Source organism: Prenolepis imparis, unplaced genomic scaffold, assembly GCF_030444845.1.
Source record: "Prenolepis imparis isolate NDT839.2.m4 unplaced genomic scaffold, iyPreImpa1.0 SCAF_15, whole genome shotgun sequence".
Classification (NCBI taxonomy): domain Eukaryota; kingdom Metazoa; phylum Arthropoda; class Insecta; order Hymenoptera; family Formicidae; genus Prenolepis; species Prenolepis imparis.
Window position 1 is genome coordinate 7,215,715 of NW_028141173.1, and position 24,100 is coordinate 7,239,814.

At 30.8% G+C, this 24,100-nt stretch overlaps 1 protein-coding gene across 3 annotated transcripts; it reads left to right on the plus strand.

Moving 5' to 3' along the window:
• The first annotated feature begins 3,722 nt into the window (after positions 1-3,722).
• On the plus strand, positions 3,723-8,766 carry Tpr2 (Tetratricopeptide repeat protein 2). Of its 3 annotated transcripts, XM_083055130.1 has the most exons (11): positions 3,725-4,036; positions 4,820-4,908; positions 5,047-5,171; positions 5,240-5,428; positions 5,507-5,625; positions 5,720-5,873; positions 5,958-6,122; positions 6,293-6,461; positions 7,008-7,154; positions 7,233-7,385; positions 7,506-8,766. In XM_083055130.1, the coding sequence occupies exons 1-11, from the start codon at positions 3,960-3,962 to the stop codon at positions 7,613-7,615; spliced, it is 1,497 nt and encodes a 498-aa protein (XP_082911256.1). In that variant the 5' UTR covers positions 3,725-3,959; the 3' UTR covers positions 7,616-8,766. The 3 variants fall into 3 exon arrangements, with proteins under 3 accessions (XP_082911255.1, XP_082911257.1, XP_082911256.1); XM_083055129.1 differs by having other exon boundaries at positions 3,723-4,036; positions 7,008-7,385; XM_083055131.1 differs by lacking the exon at positions 7,008-7,154 and having other exon boundaries at positions 3,723-4,036.
• The last annotated feature ends 15,334 nt before the right edge of the window (positions 8,767-24,100 follow it).

Consider the following 24,100-nt stretch of genomic DNA (forward strand, 5'->3'; position numbering starts at 1 on the left):
TATCAAATATCGTTTTTTGCTTTTATTTAAGAAACGACGATCTAACAAACGTTCTAATTAGCATATTCGTGACCAACAAACGATTCCGCATCGATTGAGCCTCTGCAAAACTTAAATAGGATCAAAATAAAAAACCGGGGGCTAACTTCACGGTCAATTTTATTTTTTATTTTGCAGCGCGAGGCTAATCTAACAAACGTTTTTATTAATCTAACAATCACCTACAAACGACTTACAAACGATTAAAAAAAAGAAAAACTCAAAAAGTCAAAATTGGGGGGCCAAGTTCACGGAGCTCGGTCTTTAATAGTACCTCGTCAGTGACCCTAGTCTCAGAGTGAAAACCCATGCAGTGGAATAGCAGAACGCGGAACCAGCGGATCGCCAATCACCGAGTTATTCCGATAGAACCCTTCGTCGAGCTCTATGGGAATAATTCCGTGATTGGCGATCCGCTAGTTCCGCGTTCTGCTATTCCGCTGCATGGGTTTTCACCCTGATATTTTCCGCATAACGCGTACCGCGTAAGGGCTAGTCTACAATAGAGTCGTAAGGTCGTAAACGTAAGAAATTGACCAATCACAGTTGAATTCGAGGAGAATAATCGACTGTGATTGGTCAATTTCTTACGTTTACGACCTTACGACTCTATTGTAGACTAGGCTTAACCCAGAGCTGTCCACGTTTTGCACTTTTCGGCCGATTTCCAAGGCTCACCGCCTAGCGGCCCCCACTTACGCTCGAGACCTTAGCAACGCGTGGCCCGATAACCGTAGTTGCTAGCAACTACGGTTATCGGGCCACGCGTTGCTAAGGTCTCGAGCGTAAGTGGGGGCCGCTAGGCGGTGAGCCTCGGAAATCGGCCGAAAAGTGCAAAACGTGGACAGCTCTGGCGTAACCAATCAGAGCCGTTCCACGTTTCCTTTACGCGGAATTGAATGTTCTGATTGGTTACGCGATACGCGTTACGCGGAAAATATCAGTCCATATGGGTTTTCACCCTGGGGCTCGATTCTTGAATTCATTCGCAAGAGAAACGTATGCGCAAATTCGGCTCTTACAGAAAAGTTGCAAGTTGATTGGCTAAAACCCATGCGATAGCCAATCAACTTGCAACTTTTCTGTAAGAGCCGAATTTGCGTATATGTTTCTCTTGCGAATGAATTCAAGAATCGAGTCCCTGAGACCGCTGTAACAGAAACAAAGAAAGACCGATACTGACAATATCGGAAATTACGTTTTTTAAGGTGGCGTTGCTATCAGCGTAAATCAAAAGTACATTCTAAGGGTGCCGTCACATGGGGCGTAACTTGCGTAAGCGTAACCAGCGGATCGCCAATCACCGAGTTATTCCGATAGAGCTCGACGAAGGGCTCTATCGGAATAACTCGGTGATTGGCGATCCGCTGGTTACGCTTACGCAAGTTACGCCCCATGTGACGGCACCCTAAGAATATACATAAAAGTATATTCTGAGAATATATGTAAAAGTATATTCTGACAATATACGAGAAATAATATACTACAAGAGATGTTCTGAAAACATACTGAGAATATATGAGAAATGATATACTATAAGAGATGTTCTGATAATATCCTGAGACTATACGAAAAATGATATACTACAAGAGATATTATAGAGATGTTCTCAATATATTATATACAGTACGTACATTCACAGTATCAGCACAGTATACTTACATACAGTAGGGACAGTCTTTTGTTCTCAAATCAGCCGCGCAGATTTGCTTGCGCATCGTAAGCGACCATTTTTATAAGTCATGCCAATCCCGTTCAACATAAAGAACCCAATAACTCCATTACTGTGATTACATTTATAGTAAAATATAATCTGTAAAACTACAATACTATCATTTTGATTTCGCGTTTTATGCAATATTTAATTTTTATTCAGAAAAAATGACTATAAAATAATATATCGAAAATATTTCGCGCAAAATTGTTTTAATAGTAATGGGTACAACAAAAATATTGATACGGTGCTGCAACCTAAAGACATGGCGGACTGCTGAAAGGTCAGCTGAAAAAGATCAAAGATTCCGACGCTGTGTGTCCCTACTGTATATACCCAGATAGCAAAATGTTAGCAGCATGTCGGCAGTATGACAGCAGATCTAATCATGACTTTACAGCAGATTCCTATCCACTGTGTCCGCAATTGATGATATTCTACTAGCATAGTTAGTAAGCAAAATCTGACAGCAGATTGGCGGCAGAAACCGAGCAGATCTGCACATATAGTGTGATGGCAGATTGGCAGCAGAAACCGAACAGATCTGTCAAACGCAATCTAATAGCAGATTGGCGGCAGAAATCGAGCAGGATCTGCACAATTCCTTGCCATTTGAATATATAAGTATAATAAAATTCAATATTTTTCGATGAATATAACAGATGCATAAGACGTGTTATCCGCTACTTATAATTTTTTTTTTCATAAATATGATATTTAATGTATAACATATTATATTGTATGTAGTTATATCTCACATAGCAATTTTAAATGTTCAATTTAATCTATTAATTAAATTAATAAAATAAATTGTAAAAATAATTAAATTTATATAATTTATAAAATTTAAGATATAATTTATATGAGAATTAAATTCTACTTTATGCTTTAAATAGAAAGTAAATGGATAATTTTTCATGTATATCCTATTGATTCTAATAAGTTTAATATTCTCATGTTAGACTTGTCAGATATCAAAAATTAAACTGATAGAAAAATATACTTTTGATCTTTTATTAATAGCCACGACTTGCAGACTTTATATCTATTTTTAACAGAAATTTGATTGCGAGAAAATACATCACATAGCGGTAGGTGAAGGAACTATTAAATAACTGCAAAATGCAGATCCTGTTGTCAATTTGCCATCAGATTGTGCGCGCGCAAATCTTGCTCGATTTCTGCCGTCAATCTGACACCAAACTGCGTTGCGCAAATCCTGCTCGGTTTCTACTACCAATCTGCTATGATAATTCTATACAAATCCTGCTTGATTTCTGCTACTGACTTGCTGCCAAATTATGTCAGCAGATTTTATAATATTTCTGCCAACGTTCTGTTATCATTATCTGATATAACAAGTTTTGTATAAAATCTGCAGTTTTTTTGCTGGCAAAAATATATAGCACACAGTTTTAATACATGCTCTTGACAGATTTGGCTATCTGGGTAAGTATACTGTCCCAGATAGCCAAATCTGTCAAGAGCAGTATCAGTATAGAATGTTCGTATGATATCATGTGCTGTTAGGGAGGTAAGTATATTATTTAATAATTTTATTGCAGTAAAATATACATAGCATCTTTTTCCGTAAATGGAAATTGATGAATATTACATGATTGTGTGATAAAATAATAAATTGATATAAATTTAAAAATAAAGCAAAAATTGATATATAAAACTGCAAGATTGATTTATTGAGAGGTACTTTTTTCTATATAAACTTTAAAAATAAAAAAAACTATAGAGAAATATGCAGGTGTGTACACGAATTAAAATATTGATTGATTTGTAGGTGATTGTCTAGTTACAACTTTTGTTGATTAATATTTTTTTTATATAATACAAAGAAAAAATTTTGCGAAGAATTGATTTTTAAACATTGACCCTGAAACCTCGGAGTTTCGAATTGTCATCGCGCGGGGTCTCTAGTTTCAGTTCAGGTTCAGAATCTACCTGTTATTTCTGTCACTTCGTGTTCTGTGTTTCGTGACAGATTTAGGAAGAAAAAGATATAGAGAGAGAACATGGAAAACACTTTTACGAGTTTTGTGCGCACGTTGTTCATCGTGTCGTAAATTGCCTGTTTTCTGTTTAATTGTTGCAATCACGACGCAAAACACGGAAAGCCGCGCGTCTTTTTCTCGTATAACATTATTGCATCATCATCATCATCGCCTATTCTTCTCTCCCTTAGCAGAGGAACATGGCTATGGCTTTTTCAGATCCGATCAGCGTTAATGCCGCGACACATGTTGAAGAGACAACGGAGAGTATCAAAGAGTGAGTTTATTTTTTTTTCTTAGAAAATGCACCGATAATGCATTTAGTCTTCAATATAATTGCACAACTTGCGGGGCGTAGATAGGAATAGAACAAAACTCTATTATGAGCATTTTTTCTTGAGAAAACTTTATTTCTTTCTATCTCTGCTATTTACATTTAAATATAATAGAATTACTATGTCATCATGCTCTCTTTTCCTCTTTCATGCACACGATCGGTCTAGGTTAGGATTTTTGTATTAGTTTTTATATTAGAGTTTGTAATTGATAAAACGCGGATTTATACATTTATATATATATAACATTTATATAGATATACTATATATTTATTTCAATAAAACAAGACATTTAAAAAATATATATTATTGTAATGATAAAAAAATATAAAGAAATTGACTCAATAATTAAAACTTATTGAATTTAAGTTTGCCTTAAATATATTTATAATAAATATTATTGCAATGTTTAATGATAACAAAAAACTAGCTATGTTAAAATAAAAAAGGAAAAATATAGTTATGTAAAAAACAAAATTTTTTAAAAATATTGATAACACTGGAGAAATTGAAAATCAAAAAAAGACATTTTTTTGATTAAGTAGGCAAGTTCTAATCTTTAATCTTTAAATCTTTAATACGTAGTATAATACAAATTTACTATTTTAATTTTGTATTCCTTACTCTCATTTTGTCTAAACATTGTATTATTTATACAGTGTTATAATTTGCTGGAAAACTATTACTATAAATTGTTGTGCATACGTTATATTTTATATTTACAGATTAGCAGAATCGAAAAAAGAAGTTGCTAATCAATATTATTCTCAAAAACAGTATAAAAAGGCATTGATTGGTTACAATGAAGTTATTGGTAAATAAAATGTCATATTTATTCTATTTTAAATAAAAAAAGATAATTTAATAAGATATAGCATAAGTATAATTACGTTAATAATTTTCCGATTATTATTTTAAATAGATAAATTATAATGATTGAAAAATATTTTAGAAATGTGTCCGAATGTATCGCGTTACTATAGCAATAGAGCAGCATGTTACATGATGCTTGGACAATATCGAGATGCATTAACAGATACTAAAAAATGTATCGAATTAGAGCCAACATTTTCTAAGGTATGCTTGATGATTAATTTGCTGATTATTGTATGTTATACTTTCTTTCTATATATATTTATTTCCAGGCATACATAAGAATGATCAAATGTTACTTGATCTTGGGTGACATTGTAGAAGCTGAAACCACATTAAAAAAACTTTTAGAGTTTGATCCCAATAATGAATCAATAGCTGCAGAGCAAAAGGACTTAGCATATGTACAAAAGTTTCTTATAGATGCTGATGCTTCATATAATGCTAAGGATTATCGCAAAGTAAAAGATTTATTGCATATTTTCTTATATTAACAATTCACTGAGATTACATAATTATTGAATTAATTTTTTTTGTAGGTTGTGTATTGTATGGATCGTTGTTGCGACATAAGCACATCTGGCACACGTTTTAAGCTGACCAAAGCGGAGTGTCTAGCCCTTTTAGGAAGATACCAAGAAGCTCAAGATATTGCAAAGTAAGTTGCTTTACTGTAAATTAAGAGCATGTAATATAAAACATAATGTATAAAATATGCATCCATAAACCTGTATAAATTCATTCTGCCTCAGTGATATCTTACACATCGATAAGCAAAATGCTGATGCGATATATATTCGCGGAATGTGCTTATATTTCCAAGATGATGTTGATAGAGCCTTTACACATTTTCAACAAGTATTACGACTTGCACCAGATCATGCCAAAGCACTAGAAATATATAAGGTAGATAGAAAAAAATAAAAAATTTTTCTAATATATATTAAGTATAGGCATATTATTTTTTATACATTTCCTTTATTCTGCCAGAGAGCAAAATGTCTAAAGAAGAAAAAAGAAGAAGGCAATACAGCATTTAAAAAGGAGCAATATCAAGAAGCATATAATCTTTATAATGAGGCATTAATTATTGATCCACATAATATTATGACTAATGCTAAATTACATTTCAATAAAGCAACAGTAGCAGCTAAGGTATTGCATTGGCTTTTTTAAAATTAATATACTTGTATAAATATTATCTCTATAGTACAATCATTTATATATGAATTTTGAAAAGCTGCAGTATTATGGTTTATGTAATAATGTAATATATGAAAAAAAAGAAACTTTTTGTTTTATATTTTTACTTTATTGGTTTTTAGTTAGGAAGATTGAGTGAATCTGTAACAGAATGTACCGAAGCTCTGAAACTTAATGAAAATTATTTGAAAGCTCTTCTTAAAAGAGCAAGTATCTATATGGAACTCGAAGAATATGAAGAAGCAGTCCGAGATCTCGAAAAAGCTTGTAAAATGGATAAGAATAATCGTGGTACGAATTTTGTTTATTAATTATAATATTAGTATAGCAGGAATATTAATGAAATAATATGCATAGAAGATTAATGAGCGCATAATGCGTATATTTATTGTTTTCCACATTTAGAATGTTCCTAAAATTACTGGATCTTCTAATGGTAAATTTTGGCCAATTTGAAATAGATTTTTTTGTAGCTAAAATGTGGAAAGAAGTCATTTACTACAACTTTTAATATTTGCATCATATCTTTGTATAAGCCTTAAAATTAATATTCTATTAAACTAAACTGAAATTATTAACTGAATAATGTGTAGTTATCCATTCAGCTTTTGAAAATATAGCTTCCAAAAAAGTTTTTTTTTTTTTCGAGTTCTTATAATTCGAAAGTTATTGTTAATATTTTTGCTTAAGAAAAATTGAATTTAAATTGACAATAAGATTTGTCACTAAAAGGTTAAGACTAGAAAAATTATTAAACATATAGTATGCCAAAAATCATCAGATATCTGATAATATCTGATGATTTTTGGGATACTATATGTTTAATAATTTTTCTAGAAAACAAACGGTTACTCGCAAAAGCGAAATTATTGCTAAGAAAATCCAAGAGGAAAGATTATTACAAAATTTTGGGTATTGATAAAAATGCATCAACTGAGGATATCAAAAAGGCATATAGGAAACGAGCTCTGGATCACCATCCAGGCAAAAAAAACGAAAATAACTATTTGTTGCACATAATTATAACTATGTTCTTATTATATTTATTATATTTATTATTAGATCGTCACGCTAATGCAAGTGAAGGAGAAAAGAGAGAACAAGAAAAAAAATTTAAGGAAGTTGGAGAAGCTTATGGTATTCTCTCAGATCCTAAAAAACGATCTCGTTATGATCGTGGTCATGACCTAGATGATAATGAGAGTGGTTTGCAAGGTTAATATTTCTATTTGTTAATATGCTACTAATTATAATATTGTATATTTTGTGATTTTTTAAATTGTTTTATAATATTGTATATTGTATATAATATTTTTTTCTTGACTTTATTTCTAGATATGGATCCTAATGCAATGTTCCATTTCTTCTGCCAAGATGGAGGAGGTTTTCAGTTTCAGTTTCAGGATGGCTTTCCTGGTGCTTTCCAATTTCAATTTCCAGGTTAACAATATTCTCCAAACGTATAATATATATAATATATTACGTCACAGTGTAGCTGTGTATATGATATTCTAGTCTTAATAAATACTGCTCGAATTTTTCAAATACGTATACGCTGACGATGCAATGTAGTGTAATTACTTGCATTTCGTAATTTTGAAACAGGTATTCATCCGCGCAATTATGGATATTTATTTAAGACACTATTGTAAATATTACATTTACGATTCTATTATATTTTAATGAAGACCTTCGCGATTAACAGATAATTAATTAAGAATGTTGAAGTTAATGTCAAAGTGCAAGCAGGTAGTTTTCAGACCTGAAACAGGTCGTACCTGACAAAATTTTTTTGAATGAATAAGAAAAGCAAATAACTTTTTAATTGAAACGTTTTCATTATCAAAAAGTATTTTTCTTCTTGATTGAAATCTTGGACAACTGTTTGTTGTCATCATGCTTAACATATTATATTAATACATTGAAAAAGATGACAACTTAAGTTTAATATTAATTATCAGACTCACTTTTAGGTCCAATTCTACCAACGTCGGTTAACTTAAACCTCCGGTTAAACTATATCTTTGTCTCTTTTTAGATATGTTCTTAAAAAGAGACAAAGATATACTTTAACCGTAGGTTAAAGTTAATCGAAGTTGGTAGAACTGGGCCTTAAAAGTTTGTAAAACCGAGGGTTTACTATAATTGTACTGATTATTAAAAGTATGATGCAGGGCCAGATGCCAGATCTATTTTGTCACTTGAGGCAACATTAGTAACTGGCGCCCTCTCTCCTAAAAATTGTTTAATTATTTATTGCTCTTTTTTGCGCCTCCTTATGTCTTACTCGCCTTATCTTCAATCTGGTTGATGTTATCGAGACTGAGTGTTTTCTCTCTTTATTCTAGATTTTCTCGTTTTAATCTCTACTCTTATTTATAATCTATAAAATATACAGTTTATAGGAAATAAAGCTATTCTCCCTCTCCGGAATAGAAAGATCCGTGCAGATATATTAATAAAATATAGTTTTTTCTTAAATTTATGTCTATATATCCATTAGTTTTAGATTCATTACTACAAGTCAGAGCAACATGATTATTGTAATATTATTGATTAAAATAATATTATTGATTAAAGTATAAACTAAAATATTTATATATTAGAAAATCCTCCGACCATATACTCATGTGGATTGTTCCACCTCTCTTCTTCCATATATATATATACATATATATATAAGTATACAATGGATGCATTTAGTACAATAATCGCTTATTGTATCAATCATGAACAATCACTTAATAAGTGTTCATGAAGAAATTCTTCATGGTGGTGTTGTACTTAATGCATTCAATGTTTTGAACTGAAATAAAGATGTGCTTTATATATGTTAACCAAAAAGTGTGAGACAGTTAAATTAAGAGAAAATATTATTTGTATATAAAATAAAGTAAAACTCTTTTGTTTTCATAACTTATTATTAAAATTAATTTAATCTTTATTATGTGAAAATTGTATCACAACAAATTATATGATAAAAGAAATAAATAAAATTAATGTTTCCACACAGCGCATGTTAAGATAGTTAAGATTAAAGGAAATGCGCAAAATGACCACCATTAATTTGAAAAAACAAGTTTTAACACGTCTCCTAAATTGCCTGCCTTTTTCAAAAAGTCCGAATATTGCTTGGATTTGCTGGCAACTTTGTTCAACACGCTGACGAAATATTTCGACATTGTCAATGGGTGTTGTGTAAACGATAGATTTTAGATGCCTTCATAAGTAATAATCGAATGGATTCAGGTTCGGAAAACGAACTGGCCAGGCAATAGGATCTGTATCCATTTATTAGGAAACCGTTCATCCAAATAACATCTAGTTTTTCAATTGAAGTGAGATGGAGCACCGTCATACATGAATCATTCGACGATATATTGATATCTAGAGAAATTTCATCTAATAAGCGATGTAAATGATAAGATAAACAGCAAACCGATATTTAAGTATGCTATCTTAAGACTGTTAGAAAATAAAGGGGCTAAAAAACAGGCTTTAACTTGGAAACAAGGTCATATTGGATATACGTTTATATGAACTTTCTTTGTGTCCTTAATTCACTGCACTACTTCCCACTTATTAGGAAACACCCTGTATAATAAGTATATCTGTATAATAAGTTTAGAATGTCATCTTGTGTGCATTATTATTATAGTATATAGGTAGTAAATAAACAATTTCCTATATTCAATCACGTGATTCAAACAATTTGTTTTTAATATTCTGGATTCTATGTTAGAATTGTATCAGAAAGTAATAGCTCCTATATACACAGAAATTTTACAACCATTTACTAAAAAAATTTTTTTTATTTTTACTTTTTGTCAAACCCCTACCACCTAATTTTTTAAAAATTTTATAATTTTTTTTCATCGAATTAAAAGTTTATTTTTTTCTAAATTTAACTATACATATATAATAAAACTATATATAATATATAATACTAAAACTATGTAATAAATTTATAAAATTTTGAAAAAATTGGGTGATGAAGGTTAAAAAAATAAAAATAAAATTTTTTTAAGTTCTTTATAAGTTTAAAGTACTCTTCAAGCGATTAAACTTTTGTTTAACATATTTTTTCTATCTCTTATAGTTTCGACGATATTCGACCCTAAAAAAAAAATACCGTTTTTTTTTCAAAGAGGCGTTTCATCCCTTAAACCTCAAAATTCCCACATATAAAAAAATACATGTCTTTTTAGATTTTTGTGTTTAACAATATATTTGAAGGAGAATCAAATCGATTCCGGACAATTGTGGTGACATGTCCCTTGTTAGTATTACAAATTGATTAACTAAACAAAAATTTTGTCTTAATTGATAAATCCAACGCTTTGTAATACTAATTGTAAGTAAAATACACCTAATATTAAAAAAAAAATGCTGCAAATTACATAAAACTTTTTACGAGGGACAATCGGAAAGTAAGATTTTCAACTAATTATTTTTTTAAATACTTTATTCTTATAAAAGTGCTTACATATCTTATAAAGAGATATACATTCTTACTACTTTTCATCATAGTCCCCTTCTTTATTGAGGCATTTGGCTAGACGAAAGACCCATGAATCAAAATCTTTCTATCTTGTCGGTAGAAAGTGGGAATCCTATACTTCTTTTCGCATCCTTTACACTGTTCATCCTGCTGCACTTCAGCCTTGACATATCTTCATCTGAATGAAATTGCTTATCATCTTCTTGATTTTGATTCATAGATCTTCTGTCTAGACAAATCTCTCAATAAAGAAAAGGACTATGTGATGAAAAGTAATGTAAGGATATATCTTTACGAGATATGTAAGTATTTTTGTAAAAATATAGTATTAAAAAATAATATAATTGTCTGGTTCTCCCAGCCGAGGGAGAGAAACTTCCCTGGCGAATGCTATATTCATGATATTTTGATACCATTTATGACATCGCACGTTTGCACTCAAATGATAGGACCTAGATGCGCGATACGAAGCTTTAATATAATCGTATATATCTTCAGACACGTATAACTGGGTAAATTGTTATTGGAAATATGCATTGTTACGTCTAAAATTAAATCTCAAATGAAGAAACTTGATAAAATATATTTAAAATTTGATGTCGAAAATTTGAACTCGAAAAAATTCTTTTTAAATTGTTTAAAGTTTGACGTAAACTTGAGATTTATTAAAGAAACATTTATTAAAGTGGCAAAAAAATGTATATATACAGGGTGAGTCATCTAATATTATCATCTTAGTTTAGATAAATATTATCTATATGTATATATATCTGTAGAAAAAAAATAGATTAAAGTTGCGCACACATATAGTTTAAAGAGGGACGTAAGATGGATCAAACGGAATATTTTTAGGTAGAGATGCTTCGGAGATTTTTGGTCACTTTTGATTTTTTAAATGAGAACATATATGTCTTTATAGCAGGATTGTAGTATATATGTTCTTGAAATTATGTAACTTTATTTTAATTCATTTTTCTCTACAGATATTATATATTGACGTAAATTAAAATGATAATATCAGATGACTCTTATTCTATATACTCATACTATATACAAAAATGTGACATAACTTTTATTTTTATTTACGAGAATCATTCAATAAGTGAAGAAGCAAACTGTAGTTTAGAAAATATCTAAATAAAAAGTACTTTCAAAACCATAAGTTGGCATCTCTATTATTAATTTAAAACAGCTATTTGATAATTATTTCAGTATATAATCTTTATCACTCATTCAACAATGACATGTCCTCTCAAAAAGTGCACTTTTGAAAAACAGCGTTCAGTGATAAGATTTCTGGGGAGTTTCTAAGGGTGTGAAATGATCTAAAGATTACTCTCGGATGCTCAAGCAATATGGTAAAAGTTGTATGAATCGTGCGAATTTTTATAAGTGGGATGATCAGTTCAAAAGTGACCGAAAAAAAATAATGGAAAATTAGACTGGAAGATTTTGTCACATTCGCGTCTTCCAGATCTCATCCCATCAGATTTCTTTTTGTTTGGTTCCTTCAAGAATTATTACGTAAAGTTAGTTTTTATACAGCAACGAAAAAGTAAAAACAAATATCCAAAACTGGCTTAACTTTAACAATAAGACAAAGAATTCTTTGCTGTTGGCATAAAAAATCTGGTAGAACAGAACAAGTGTGCAATTTGTAGCAAAGGATTACACTATCTCTCAAAAGTATTTGCCCACCTATAGAAAACTTTTGTGTTTAAATGGCTATAAATAAATAAAAAACATTTATTTATGATAAGAAATTTTAAAGGCTCTTCTATATTAAATATAAATATGTAGAAATAAATGGACTATAAGAGCCGTACGCGGGTGCGTCGATTCCAACGAAAGGACCCTGCCATTTCCTTATGGAAATTTGGTGAAATTAGCTGAAACTTTGCAGAAATATTGTTCATGTGATGCTGGTCAAAAGTCAACATTGCCACGACCCCCAAAAATCAATCGTTTGATCTCTATGAGACTTCTTAATAACTGATACAGCGGCAATAGCATTATCAGGCCTATTGTGCAACTGAATATACTTGAATAAGTGCGTGTGTGTGTGTATGTTGTGTATCTGTGTCGATAATAAACATATGCGCGAGTGCTAATTACTCCATCGTTCGAAAAAAAACAAAAAATTAAAATATTTTTAGGAGAGCAAATTAAAAGTTCTGTTGTTTAAGTACATGTGTGTGCATATCCAAGGAATATGGATCTGTGCTAATATGAGCATACAATTGGATACATTTCATAAGTTTTTCTTACTAAAACTACATTTAAACAAATACAAACACACACATCACACATACATATATCAATGTTTTTTTCATTTTACACACAGCCTCTACAGATTGAATATTCTAGAACTTAAACAACAGAACTTTTAATCTGCTCTCATAAAAATATTTTGAATTTCTTGTCTTTTTTACGAACGATGGTGTAATGCACTCGCGCATATGTTCATTATCGACACAAATATACACACACATACACGCACTTATTCAAGTATATTCAGTTGCACATTAAGCCTGATGATGCTGTTGCCGCTGTATCAGGAATTAAGAAGAACAACTCGTAGAGGTCAAACGATTTTTGGGGGTTGTGGCAATGTTGACTTTTGATCAGCATCCCATGAACAATATATTTCTGCAAAGTTTCAGTTAATTTCACCGAAACCCAATTTGCATAAGGAAATGGCGGGATCCTTTAATTTTTCGTTGGAATTAAATACTTGTGCACGAATTTTGCTTGGTACACTGCCAAGACTTTTTCGGAATAATCTCAATTCGAGATTTTAATTATGATCCCCTCTGACCCCCCTAAAGAGATGTAAGCGAGAAAAATATCGGTCCGAAAGTCGCTGAATTGGGAATCGAACCCGAGTCTTTCGCTTGCCAGGCGACTGCTCTTACCATTAAGCTGAGACGAAGGGTCTGAATAGCTTGAGCATGTTGAGCTTTGATGTGTGTTTGAGATCATTATCATCTTGGAAAATAAAATTTTTTCAAATGAATTGTTAAATTCATTGTATAAACCGTATTAAAACAAAATATAGCCGTTTGTCATCTCTTTATTATACTTATTCAATGACCTCTTCTCGTAGATATAAAATTTTACAATTACTTTTGTTTTCAAAGATATGAGATACAAGAGAGATTTCCTTCCAATTCACACGTTACGATTAGTTCACTCGCGCGCGGGCCATTGCGTAAATTAAAGCAAATATGGCCGACCCATACCGAGCGCGATCGTGCGTGCACACACACGTGTGCTCGCGCGTGCAGGTAGCTATCGATATGCGACGAGTTCCCGGAGGTGGTGTGTTAGATCGACGAAATAGCAGGGCGAATGAACGAAGCATCGAGAGGGGGATCGAAAATCGAACGTGCGAGCGAGAGGTGGTGCTGTCATTAAACCACAAGCAAAATTTCCGACCGTTCGCTCGACTCGACACGCGTCGCCCCGTCTCCATATATCCCCTTTCCACTGTACCTTCCCGCGCCGCGACCCCATTCATCATAAATGCAATCAGATCGTATTACGCGCCATTACCATACGCTCTACCCCCGTTCCAGTCTACATCCCCCTAGTCGCGCCACCCTCTTCCTCTGTCAGTTCGCGCGTCACGAGTCCGAAACTCATCCCCTTACTCATGACGAAGCGAAATCTGAGAAAATCTGCGAAATCTTTGAAAAATCCTTCAAGGTGGGAGAAATTGTGAAGATCGATTAAATTTTAATTATTCGATCGAGAGAGAAATTAAGATAGTTCTTACAAAAGAGAAACAATAAGAGATACATTTTTTTTTATTTTTCTTGTGCGTTTCTATTTTTTATTTAAATCTATGTTATTTTTATTTAAATTTTGCATAATTGAAATATATATATGCAAGATATAATTCGCAAACTTTTTCATTAATAAGAAGAATGATATCGATAACTTGTCATACATGCATGTAAAGTTATTACTATCTGAATAATATATTTCAAAACGTTTAAAAATTTTTATTCTGATTATTATATAATTTTATTTAATTAAACTTCGATTTCTGTATTTCTAAAAGTAACGTAAATTGCAACTAGCAGTTATATATTTTTTCTTAAAAACAATTATGTGTTTTCTTTACACCAATTGATTTCTTTCATTATTTTGTGCATAAAAGTATTGCGGTAAGATTATCGAAAAATGAATATTTTACGAGATATATTTTATAGTTCATATAAGATTATGTTAAACTAAAGTAAAAAATATATCATAAACTATTCATTTTTTGAACATCCTATTCATAATAACTTTTATGCATAATATTGCGGGGAATCACTTTATATTCGTAATAAAAAATAGAGTAATTTCATTTAAAAAAACTAGATTTACTCTAAATATTTTTGAAAAACCATCCAGGATTTTAAGTCACGATATTACATTCTCCTCGAAATCCTACAATTTTTATATAGAATATTTTTCCCGCAAATATTTTATTTTTAAAATAATCGATTGTAAATTTTAAAATGGGATATCCTTACATGTATAATATAAAAATCACAAGTTACATTTTTCTAAAGAATGATTTCCATATCGATTATAATGCAAAAAAAATTACAATTAAATTTATGCACATTGTGAAAAATTTCTTTAATAGAAATGTGGAATTATCAATTATTACCATATGTAATAATCAATTTATGTAGAACGTGCTAATTTTTTTTATTTCCGAAACTTTTTTTTTGTATTACGTTATCAACATTTGTAATTATTTCAAGCAAATGTAATCTCAGCAAATAAATTAATTAATTGATGTGTCAAATTTTCTCCCTTCCCACTCTCTCTCTCTCTCTCTCTCTCTCTCTCTCTCTCTCTCTCTCTCTCTCTCTCTTTCTAGAACATTTAAATAATACTTATGTCAAATATAATATTATAAAAACAAAACAAAAAAATTAAAATTGTATAAAATTAATAACTTTTATCTAATTTTGCTAAAAAAATTTGCCTCAAAATTTTATAGTAAATAGTAAATGCAAAACTCTTTCTAGGCACCCTGTATATGTACATACATATGTATGTATATACATATACCTATGAACGTGTATCGGTACATACGAAGACGCAACAATGCCGACATCGACACGACGATGTCCCATAGGATATTCTACTTAACCCAGAAAACGGTGGAATATAGAAGCGAGACGCTCGCTTTCGTGTGTGAGTGTGTGTGCATTTGTATGTGTCGAACCAGAGCAATCCGGGTTGCGCAGGCAGGATGGCATCGTTGCCGAAGGACGGAGGGAGTAGTTCCGTAAGTTCTGATCGCTTCGCAACTTCTTCCCTCCCTATCGTTCACTTTGCCGATGCCTTCACCTTGGTCGCGCGGCATGTAATACGCGAAATAAATATACATCGAGCATAATTAGAAAAAGCATTAGCTAGGGCGAGTTTTTTAATTCATCAATTGATCAATCGCATGATGCGCAAATGCAGCACTTTGCTGCATTTGCGCATCATGCGATTGATCAATCGATGAATTAAAAAACTCGCCTCTATTTAACAAAATATAGATATAATTATTATACATGTGTATACTTAAATAACTAAAAAATTTTTTACAAGCTATTTTGTTTGCGTATATACATCCAATAAAAGAAAATATGTAAAAAATATATTTTATCACTTCTGAAAAACACTTCTAAAGTTTTCGCAACTTATTACAATTAAAACAAAAAAAAATTATAATTTAATGTGAATATACTTTGGTATATTTTATGCGACATATTATAGGAACATCATTCCCCATACAGCACCGAAAGGTTGCAGATATATTGCAGAATAGTTTCATTGAAACTTTGCAATATTGCAAATTGGTTGCGAAATATTACTGCACCATTGCTGCAAGATTGCGGCAACGGCTAGATGTCCGCTTTTTGTTATATTGCAATGTAACGTTACAGCAACATTGCAATGTAACGTTACAGCAACATTGCAATGTAATATATTTTGAAGAATGCAACGTTACTGCAACCATCCAGTAATGTTACTTGTTTATTTATTTTGCTAGCAAAAATTCCGCTTTTGTAAATTTTTTTAAATATAAATTTATTTAGGTATAAATAAATATACAAACAATAAGAAATCATATTCTATCTACCAAAAGATTGTTTACAATTAGACTTTAACATTATAATTCCCTGTATTGGAATTGTATCAGAAAAATTAAACTTAATAAGAAATATTTATGACATCTTGATAGCCGCTTTCTGCAAGCTATATATAATTCTCATGACTAAAACTTAAATACGAGATAGATAACGCATCGCGCGGCGCATAGCGGTAAATAAAAGAACTAACGACTATTTAATGCTATTGTATAAATTTTGGCATAAAAAAAACTCTTTAGCTTAGTAATAACATTTTCTTAATTATATTTTAGAATTTAATAAACATTTTAATAAAAATTTGAATTGTATATAAATTAAAAATATATAGAATATCTATCATACATCCACTATAAATGTCTAATGGACATCTATGATGAATTTATTTACTGTGGAGATAATATGGATTTCTATTAGAGATCTATTCGACATCCACCATGGAGATAGATGTCATATGGAGCTATGGAGATTATATGGACGTCCAATGGTTCGATAACTTGCGTTCAGCAGAATAATTAATATATTAACTTGCCGTCTTATTCATCGATGATGATGCGTTAGATCCATAGACATAGAAATATAGATATATATATATAATTTATAAATAAATATATTTTATATATTTAAAAATAAATTATTTTATAATAAATATATAATATATATATATATATATATTATGTATAAAAATATATTTCCTATATATCTATGGTTGGATCTAAGATTCGTCATAACGGTATAAATAAACAAATTTAGCGACTATAAATAAAAATTGAATATATATATATGTATATATATATATATATTGCTTTTGTAATGTTCTGGAATGTTGCTGTAACATTCTCATGAAATATTACAATTGTATGTTTCTGTAATGTCTCTACAACGTTACATTGCAACTTGCAAGATTGTAACATTGCCGCAATGTAACTGCAATGTTCTGTGCTGTATGGGTCACGACCCTGCAAACATGTTCACTATTTTCCTCCGATAATTGTATCCTAGATAACAATCTCCTTTTTACGTTGTCGCTAAAGCAATATACGTGCTCGTGCTGTAATGTGTGGCACTGCCAGTAGCTGTAACGCGAGACCAGAACTGCCACGCTTTCATCGCATCTCCTATACCTTGCCCATCCTTTCCTTCCGAAGCAGTAAGACGAGCAGTGCACGAGCCTGTCTGCTCCTGATAACTCACAACTCTTTCTCATCTATCTATACCATCCATCCCTCCAATCCTTTCAAATCTATGCTGCTTGTTTCAGCTTTCAATCCACCGAGCAATCATCGGCATCGACTGATAGTACTATCGGTTCTTCTTATACATATGTATATTTGATATTTGTTACGTGATGGCACGCACGCTGCTTCTTCTTGTCGTCATTCTCTTGCGAGGTTTGGTTAGTTACATTTCTTGGTATTCGTTTTGATACAATTCGATATGTTGATTTTTTTTTCTGTTATATTAATCTCGAATTTCTGTATTGCACTAGACCTAAAATCGCAATTGGTCCATTTATTAAGTACATACAGTTTAAATTAATTTAATCAAACTTTGTGTCTTTCTCATGTATAAAAATCTATTATTTCTATAAATTATGAATATTTAAAATTTAAAATTGCAACTGCAAAATAGAAAATCGAGTTGGTTGTTGTTCGCATGTTGCTACCATTAGAGAACCTCAAGGAGAGAGAAGCGACAACTGGTCACGTGACCAGCTGGCAATTCGTGATTGGCTGGCATAATATGTACTATTTGGACATTGCGACGCCAATGCAGTATAACCTCACAGTACGTCCAGGGTTGGGCAGATATGTATCTTAAAGTATCTGAGATACGTATTTAGATATGTATCTTATTTAAATACAGTATTTAAATATCGAATAATCAAGTATCTTGAATTTTGTAATTAATTATTTAATCTAAATGTATCTTGTATTTAAATGTATTTATGTAATTACATTATTATCCCACGTGTGAAAAAGGCGTTTATAAAATTTGATACTAGTCTATGTTCTTCTGCTCCTGTAGAGTGTTTTTTTTTTTTTTTGCGGGATTTATACATTCGCCTACTCGTGGCCTTCTAGCTGACAAAATGTTTGAAACATTGGTATTTTTAAAAGGCAATAAGAATTACCAAAGTTATAGTTTGTAGTGATGATAAATAAATAGAGTATACTCTATGTATACTGTATTGAAAAACCTATACTTAAATTACTATAATATATATGCTATTATATATAATATATAAATTATATAATATATGCCATATTATGTCTATTATTTTTATTATTATTATTTTACGAAGTTTAAAGTTAAAATAAATGAACTTATCTCTCTTTCAAAGTGCTGATTTTACTTTTGATTCTATTTTCATACAATTCTACTTTCAATATATAATCAGGAAATTTAAAGAATAATTGTATTTAAAAGTATTTATAAATGTATTTAAATACAATTAGTATTTAAATATATGTCAAAACCAAAGTATTTAAATAGTATTTAAATATATATCAATAAGTATCTTGTATCTTGTATTTAAATATTTTGTTTTGAAGTATCTGCCCAACCCTGAGTACGTCATACATTTGACATTTTTCGGTGTGCACTGCGTATACTGCATTGGCGTCGCAATGTCCAAATAATACATATTATGCCAGCCAATCACGAATAGCTGGTCACGTGACCAGTTGTCGCTTCTCTCTCCTTGAGGTTCTCTAGCTACCATAATATGGTATTTTGCTTATGCTTGATACTTGGAGGTGATTGCTGAACCAGTTGGGTATTTAGACAACCTTTTTAATATATCGAAGAGTATTGTGATGACGATGATGACATTGACGATTAAATTATCGAGTAATAAAAGCACGAACTTTTAACACACATACACGCACGCACACACGCATACAGGGGATATGATAGTTGTTACGTCTATACGTCGTTGATCCTAGTTCATGCTAACTATTATAAGAGTAGAAGTGCAATTTAAATGCGATTTTTAATACATTCCCATCGTTGCACCTTGAAAATAACGTTTGATTTGGATTTAGCACATCTAAAAATACAAGAAAACATGAATAAAAAAAATTTTATCGCTTGGGTCAAAATCTAGTGATCTTACTCATCGTCTTTTGATCGAATAACTTTCACGCGATGCATTTTGGGTATAATGCCGATGATACTTTCAAGTCTCCAATAACTCGGAAAGTACTTACAATTAATAAAAAAATTTTATTATAATGTTTTGCAAAGTATTTGTGGTGCAAATATATAAACAAAAGCGAGCATTCTAATTAAAAATTTTAACGTTGATCTTGACGCAGCTTTTTAAGGTCATTCCAAAGTCAAATAACATCCATCTGCTAATATATTTTTTTAAATATTTATTTAAAATATGTTTTTGCTAAAACACCTGTCTTTTGAGATATTTGACCATTCTAGAATTTTTGGCGCTCACTATGCTGTGTACTATTATGCATGCATGCAATTGTATGGAATATGTGAAATAGAGAATAAACTGTTGTCAAATACTGTGCGATACAGACATGACGCATTTTGCATTGAGTATATATAGTATCGTATTTAAATCATTTCTCGAAATCGCGACTTTAGAAAGTAATATATATTATTATTACATAAATGAATATATGACGTCAAACGATTTTAATTTTTATATTTATAACAAATTTGAAATTCGTAAAATACTCATGCAATATAAAAATACTTTAAAAAATAATACATTTTTAGAAACCAAAATAATTATCAAAAGCTGCAAAACTTTTGTCTGAAACATTTTTCTATATATTTTATGATTTTGATAATATTAACTCAAAATCATATATCTCAGTTATCTTCGAAAAATTATTTAATCCTTAAATATAGGTATGTGTGTAGATAACATTTATGAAAAAATGTATCTCTTATTTTAAAAAGCTGTTTTTTACAAAATATCCAAAGTCCATTAAAATCGACAATATATGTCTATTTCCTTATTGGATACACAAAATAGATATACCTTATTAGATACACAAAAAATAGATATAACAGAAAACTAATCGCCACAATATGTGCCTTTACATAATACCTAACACGCAGGCAACTAAGGGCGCTTTGTGATGCGATTTTTTAATATTAAATACTTTTCCGCAAGAAGCTACAGAAGAGCATGCTAGAGTGGTTAGTCTTGCCACAAGTTATTCTCTATGATAAGTGCTGTGCGTCCATCGGAGTCACTTAGGTCGTGGCATCAGTAGAAAGTCCTAAGGAGATCGCTATATGTGGTCCTTGCTCTTAGTGATGAGGATCCGTTCGCTGCTTTCCCAAAGTAGCTCATCAAACTCGAAAATTCCGTTGGCATGAAAATTATTCTAGGAAATTCTTTTAGAAGTTTTGGTTACTGAAAGCCACGAATGTTGTCTCTCTCTAATGTCTTTCTAATCTCATCCTTTCAATATTATTACTGACGATAATCTCGCGGATATGAAAACTAAGTATCATTTTATACATTCTCATTTCTGATATTTACAAAAAGCATTCTATCTTCTAAATCTTGTAATGTTTTCTTTTAACATCCTGCATAATATAAGAATAATTTAATTGATGAAAAAGTAGATTCTTAACCTATTATTTTATATACAATTTGACATAAAAATTTATTATAATTGAAAAAGTATTAGTATGTGTGCTGCAAACGTTGTAAACGTATATTTAGAGCATATTTTTAATCTTAAATTAAATATTCTCTTGTTTGAGAAGTTCGAGAACGTATTTTATACGATGCTACACGAAGAGCGGGATGTGCTCAAATATGAAGCTGCAGAGGGTTTAATTATCATATCGGGTTTAATCGATCACGAGCGGATACGCAACTGCGATATCGCGACATCGCGCGGGATTGTTAATGATATTAATTGATACCGCCGCGCATGTTTTGAAAATAGGGGCCACGAGGACGCCAATATTCGTGAAATATTTGCCGTCTTTGATGATTTAATGTAACACAGAATGAAATTAATTATTTGTGCTATTTGAGCTGTTATAAATTAAAATAGAGCAATTGTAAATTAAGATGTTTCGCGTGTCAATTTTTAAAGAAGTACATAATCAATTAATAAATTTCTATTTCGCTTTATATAATCTATATAATTATGATTTTATATATATATATATATATTCAAACTGTTATCTGGATAAAAACAACTATATTTTTTTTCATTAATTTCAACATATATAGATTTGATTTCTGGGAAAAAATGTTTTCGGGATACTTCTCAATTTGATAGATGTGTTTGAAAAATTTATCGAGAAAAAGAATGTCGCAAACTACGATGCGCTACAATCAATAGTTCTCGAGATATCGATATTTCAAAATTTTAATTTTTTTCGAAAAAATGTATTAAGATTTCAGCATTTTGACAAGAGGTCATATTTTCATAGAGATTTTTGATCAAATTTTTTAATACAACAAATTTAATTTTTATTTAATCAGAAGTGGGTTTGAGTTAGGTTTTAGAATTTTTTCGGAGTGACATCCACTCCTCCCCCATTCACGCTTTCACTTTATAATACACCTAATCTAACCTAATCTAACACACATAACACTATATATTTTTTCTTAAATATACATATAGTATCATTAATTGTTGTGGTGAAAATATTGCTGTTTTATTGCGACTTTTAAAAATCGACATCTCGAAAACTATAAATCGTAGTGCATTGTGGTTTGCGGAATTTTTTTGATAAAAAATTCTATGAAAATGACGACTTATTAGATTGAGATTCCGGAAATAACATTTTTGCCGATTTCTGTAGTGAAATTCTTGAAAAGCTGCAATTTTTACCAATTTCGTTGATTAGCAACGCGGTCGGTTGTCTGTTTTAGCTCACTCGGTAGACAGGAGATAGTGCACCTTGTGACAGCCGGATATTCGCGTTTTTTCTCTTTTTTTCACTCTTCCACCCTCGTCTTGTCTCGATCCTTTTTGCAACAAATAGACGCGCGCTCGCGCGAAAGCGAGCAATTCGAGCATGAGAAGCGATGAGAAAAAGAAAGATCACGCATCCTTCCGCTTCTTCTCCCGTTCCTTCCGGAGTTCGATACACGTAGAGGTCTCTCGCGATGGAGAGGTTCAGGAGAAAAACCGAACTTTAGAAGCAAGAAAAGGGAAAAAAAAAGAAACGGACTCTTTTCTGGAGTTTTATGGTCCTTTTTTAAGATTTTTATGTGACCTTGAAACTTGAAACTAGAATCAGTTTGGAGAGAAAAGCATTTGTTATTAATTAAATTGTTATATATAGTATCAGTTATATATATCAGCTTCCTTCATATCGTATTTATATTTTGAGAAATTGTTATTCGCATTATTAGCATGTAGTTTTTTATCAAGTGCTCATACTTTATATACAAAATAATGCCTATAAAAAATGGCTACAATTTAATTTTGAATAATGTAATAATTATTGTAATATTAATGATGTAATTATTGTAATTGCTAATATAAAAAAAAGAAAATAACTTTTGCAGAACATATTGAGAATATATTTATTGACAAATAATAATAGGAAGAATGTTAGCAACAGTAATGTAATAAAAGTAATAATAAAGATGAAAATATAATTCTAATGAAACATATAATTATACATATAATTATTATTTTATGATTTTAATGAAGACAATGATTTTTTAGAAATGAGAAATAAGAATAGAAATATAAGCGGGACAAAGAAATAAAATTAGAATAATATATAAGTGATGGATTGAAAAAAGACAAAAGACAAAATGTCTTCAAGAAATAGAAAATCTTCTAGGTGAAAAACATGTGATGAAAAGAAGGGGAAAATTGAAATCTTTTTATTCTTAATTTTTTGAGATTCAATGTCGAACATGAAGAATGAGACATAATAATAAGAAGAACACGAAAACAAATGAAGAACACGAAGTAGTCCGTTTAAGAATTTCGAACAAATGAAATGAAACAGGTAGATCGAGATAGCTGGAGCAAGAAGTATAGTGAACTTTACGACGCAATATATATTTCGCTCCGGTTAGGAATTCATTCCTTGTTACTCGAAGTACAAGAATAATCGAAACTTTTTTTTCCTTATTATGCTTCTTTATTCTATATCGTTGTTTTATTTTTAATATCTTAAGCATTTTTTAATTGTAAGCTGTCTAAGTCTGTTGTTATTTATATACAGGGTGTTTCTAAAACTATGTTAAAGATTTTAAAGGCGTATTCTAGGGGTCAAAATAAGAAAAAAAGTTCGTATAAACATGGGTCCAA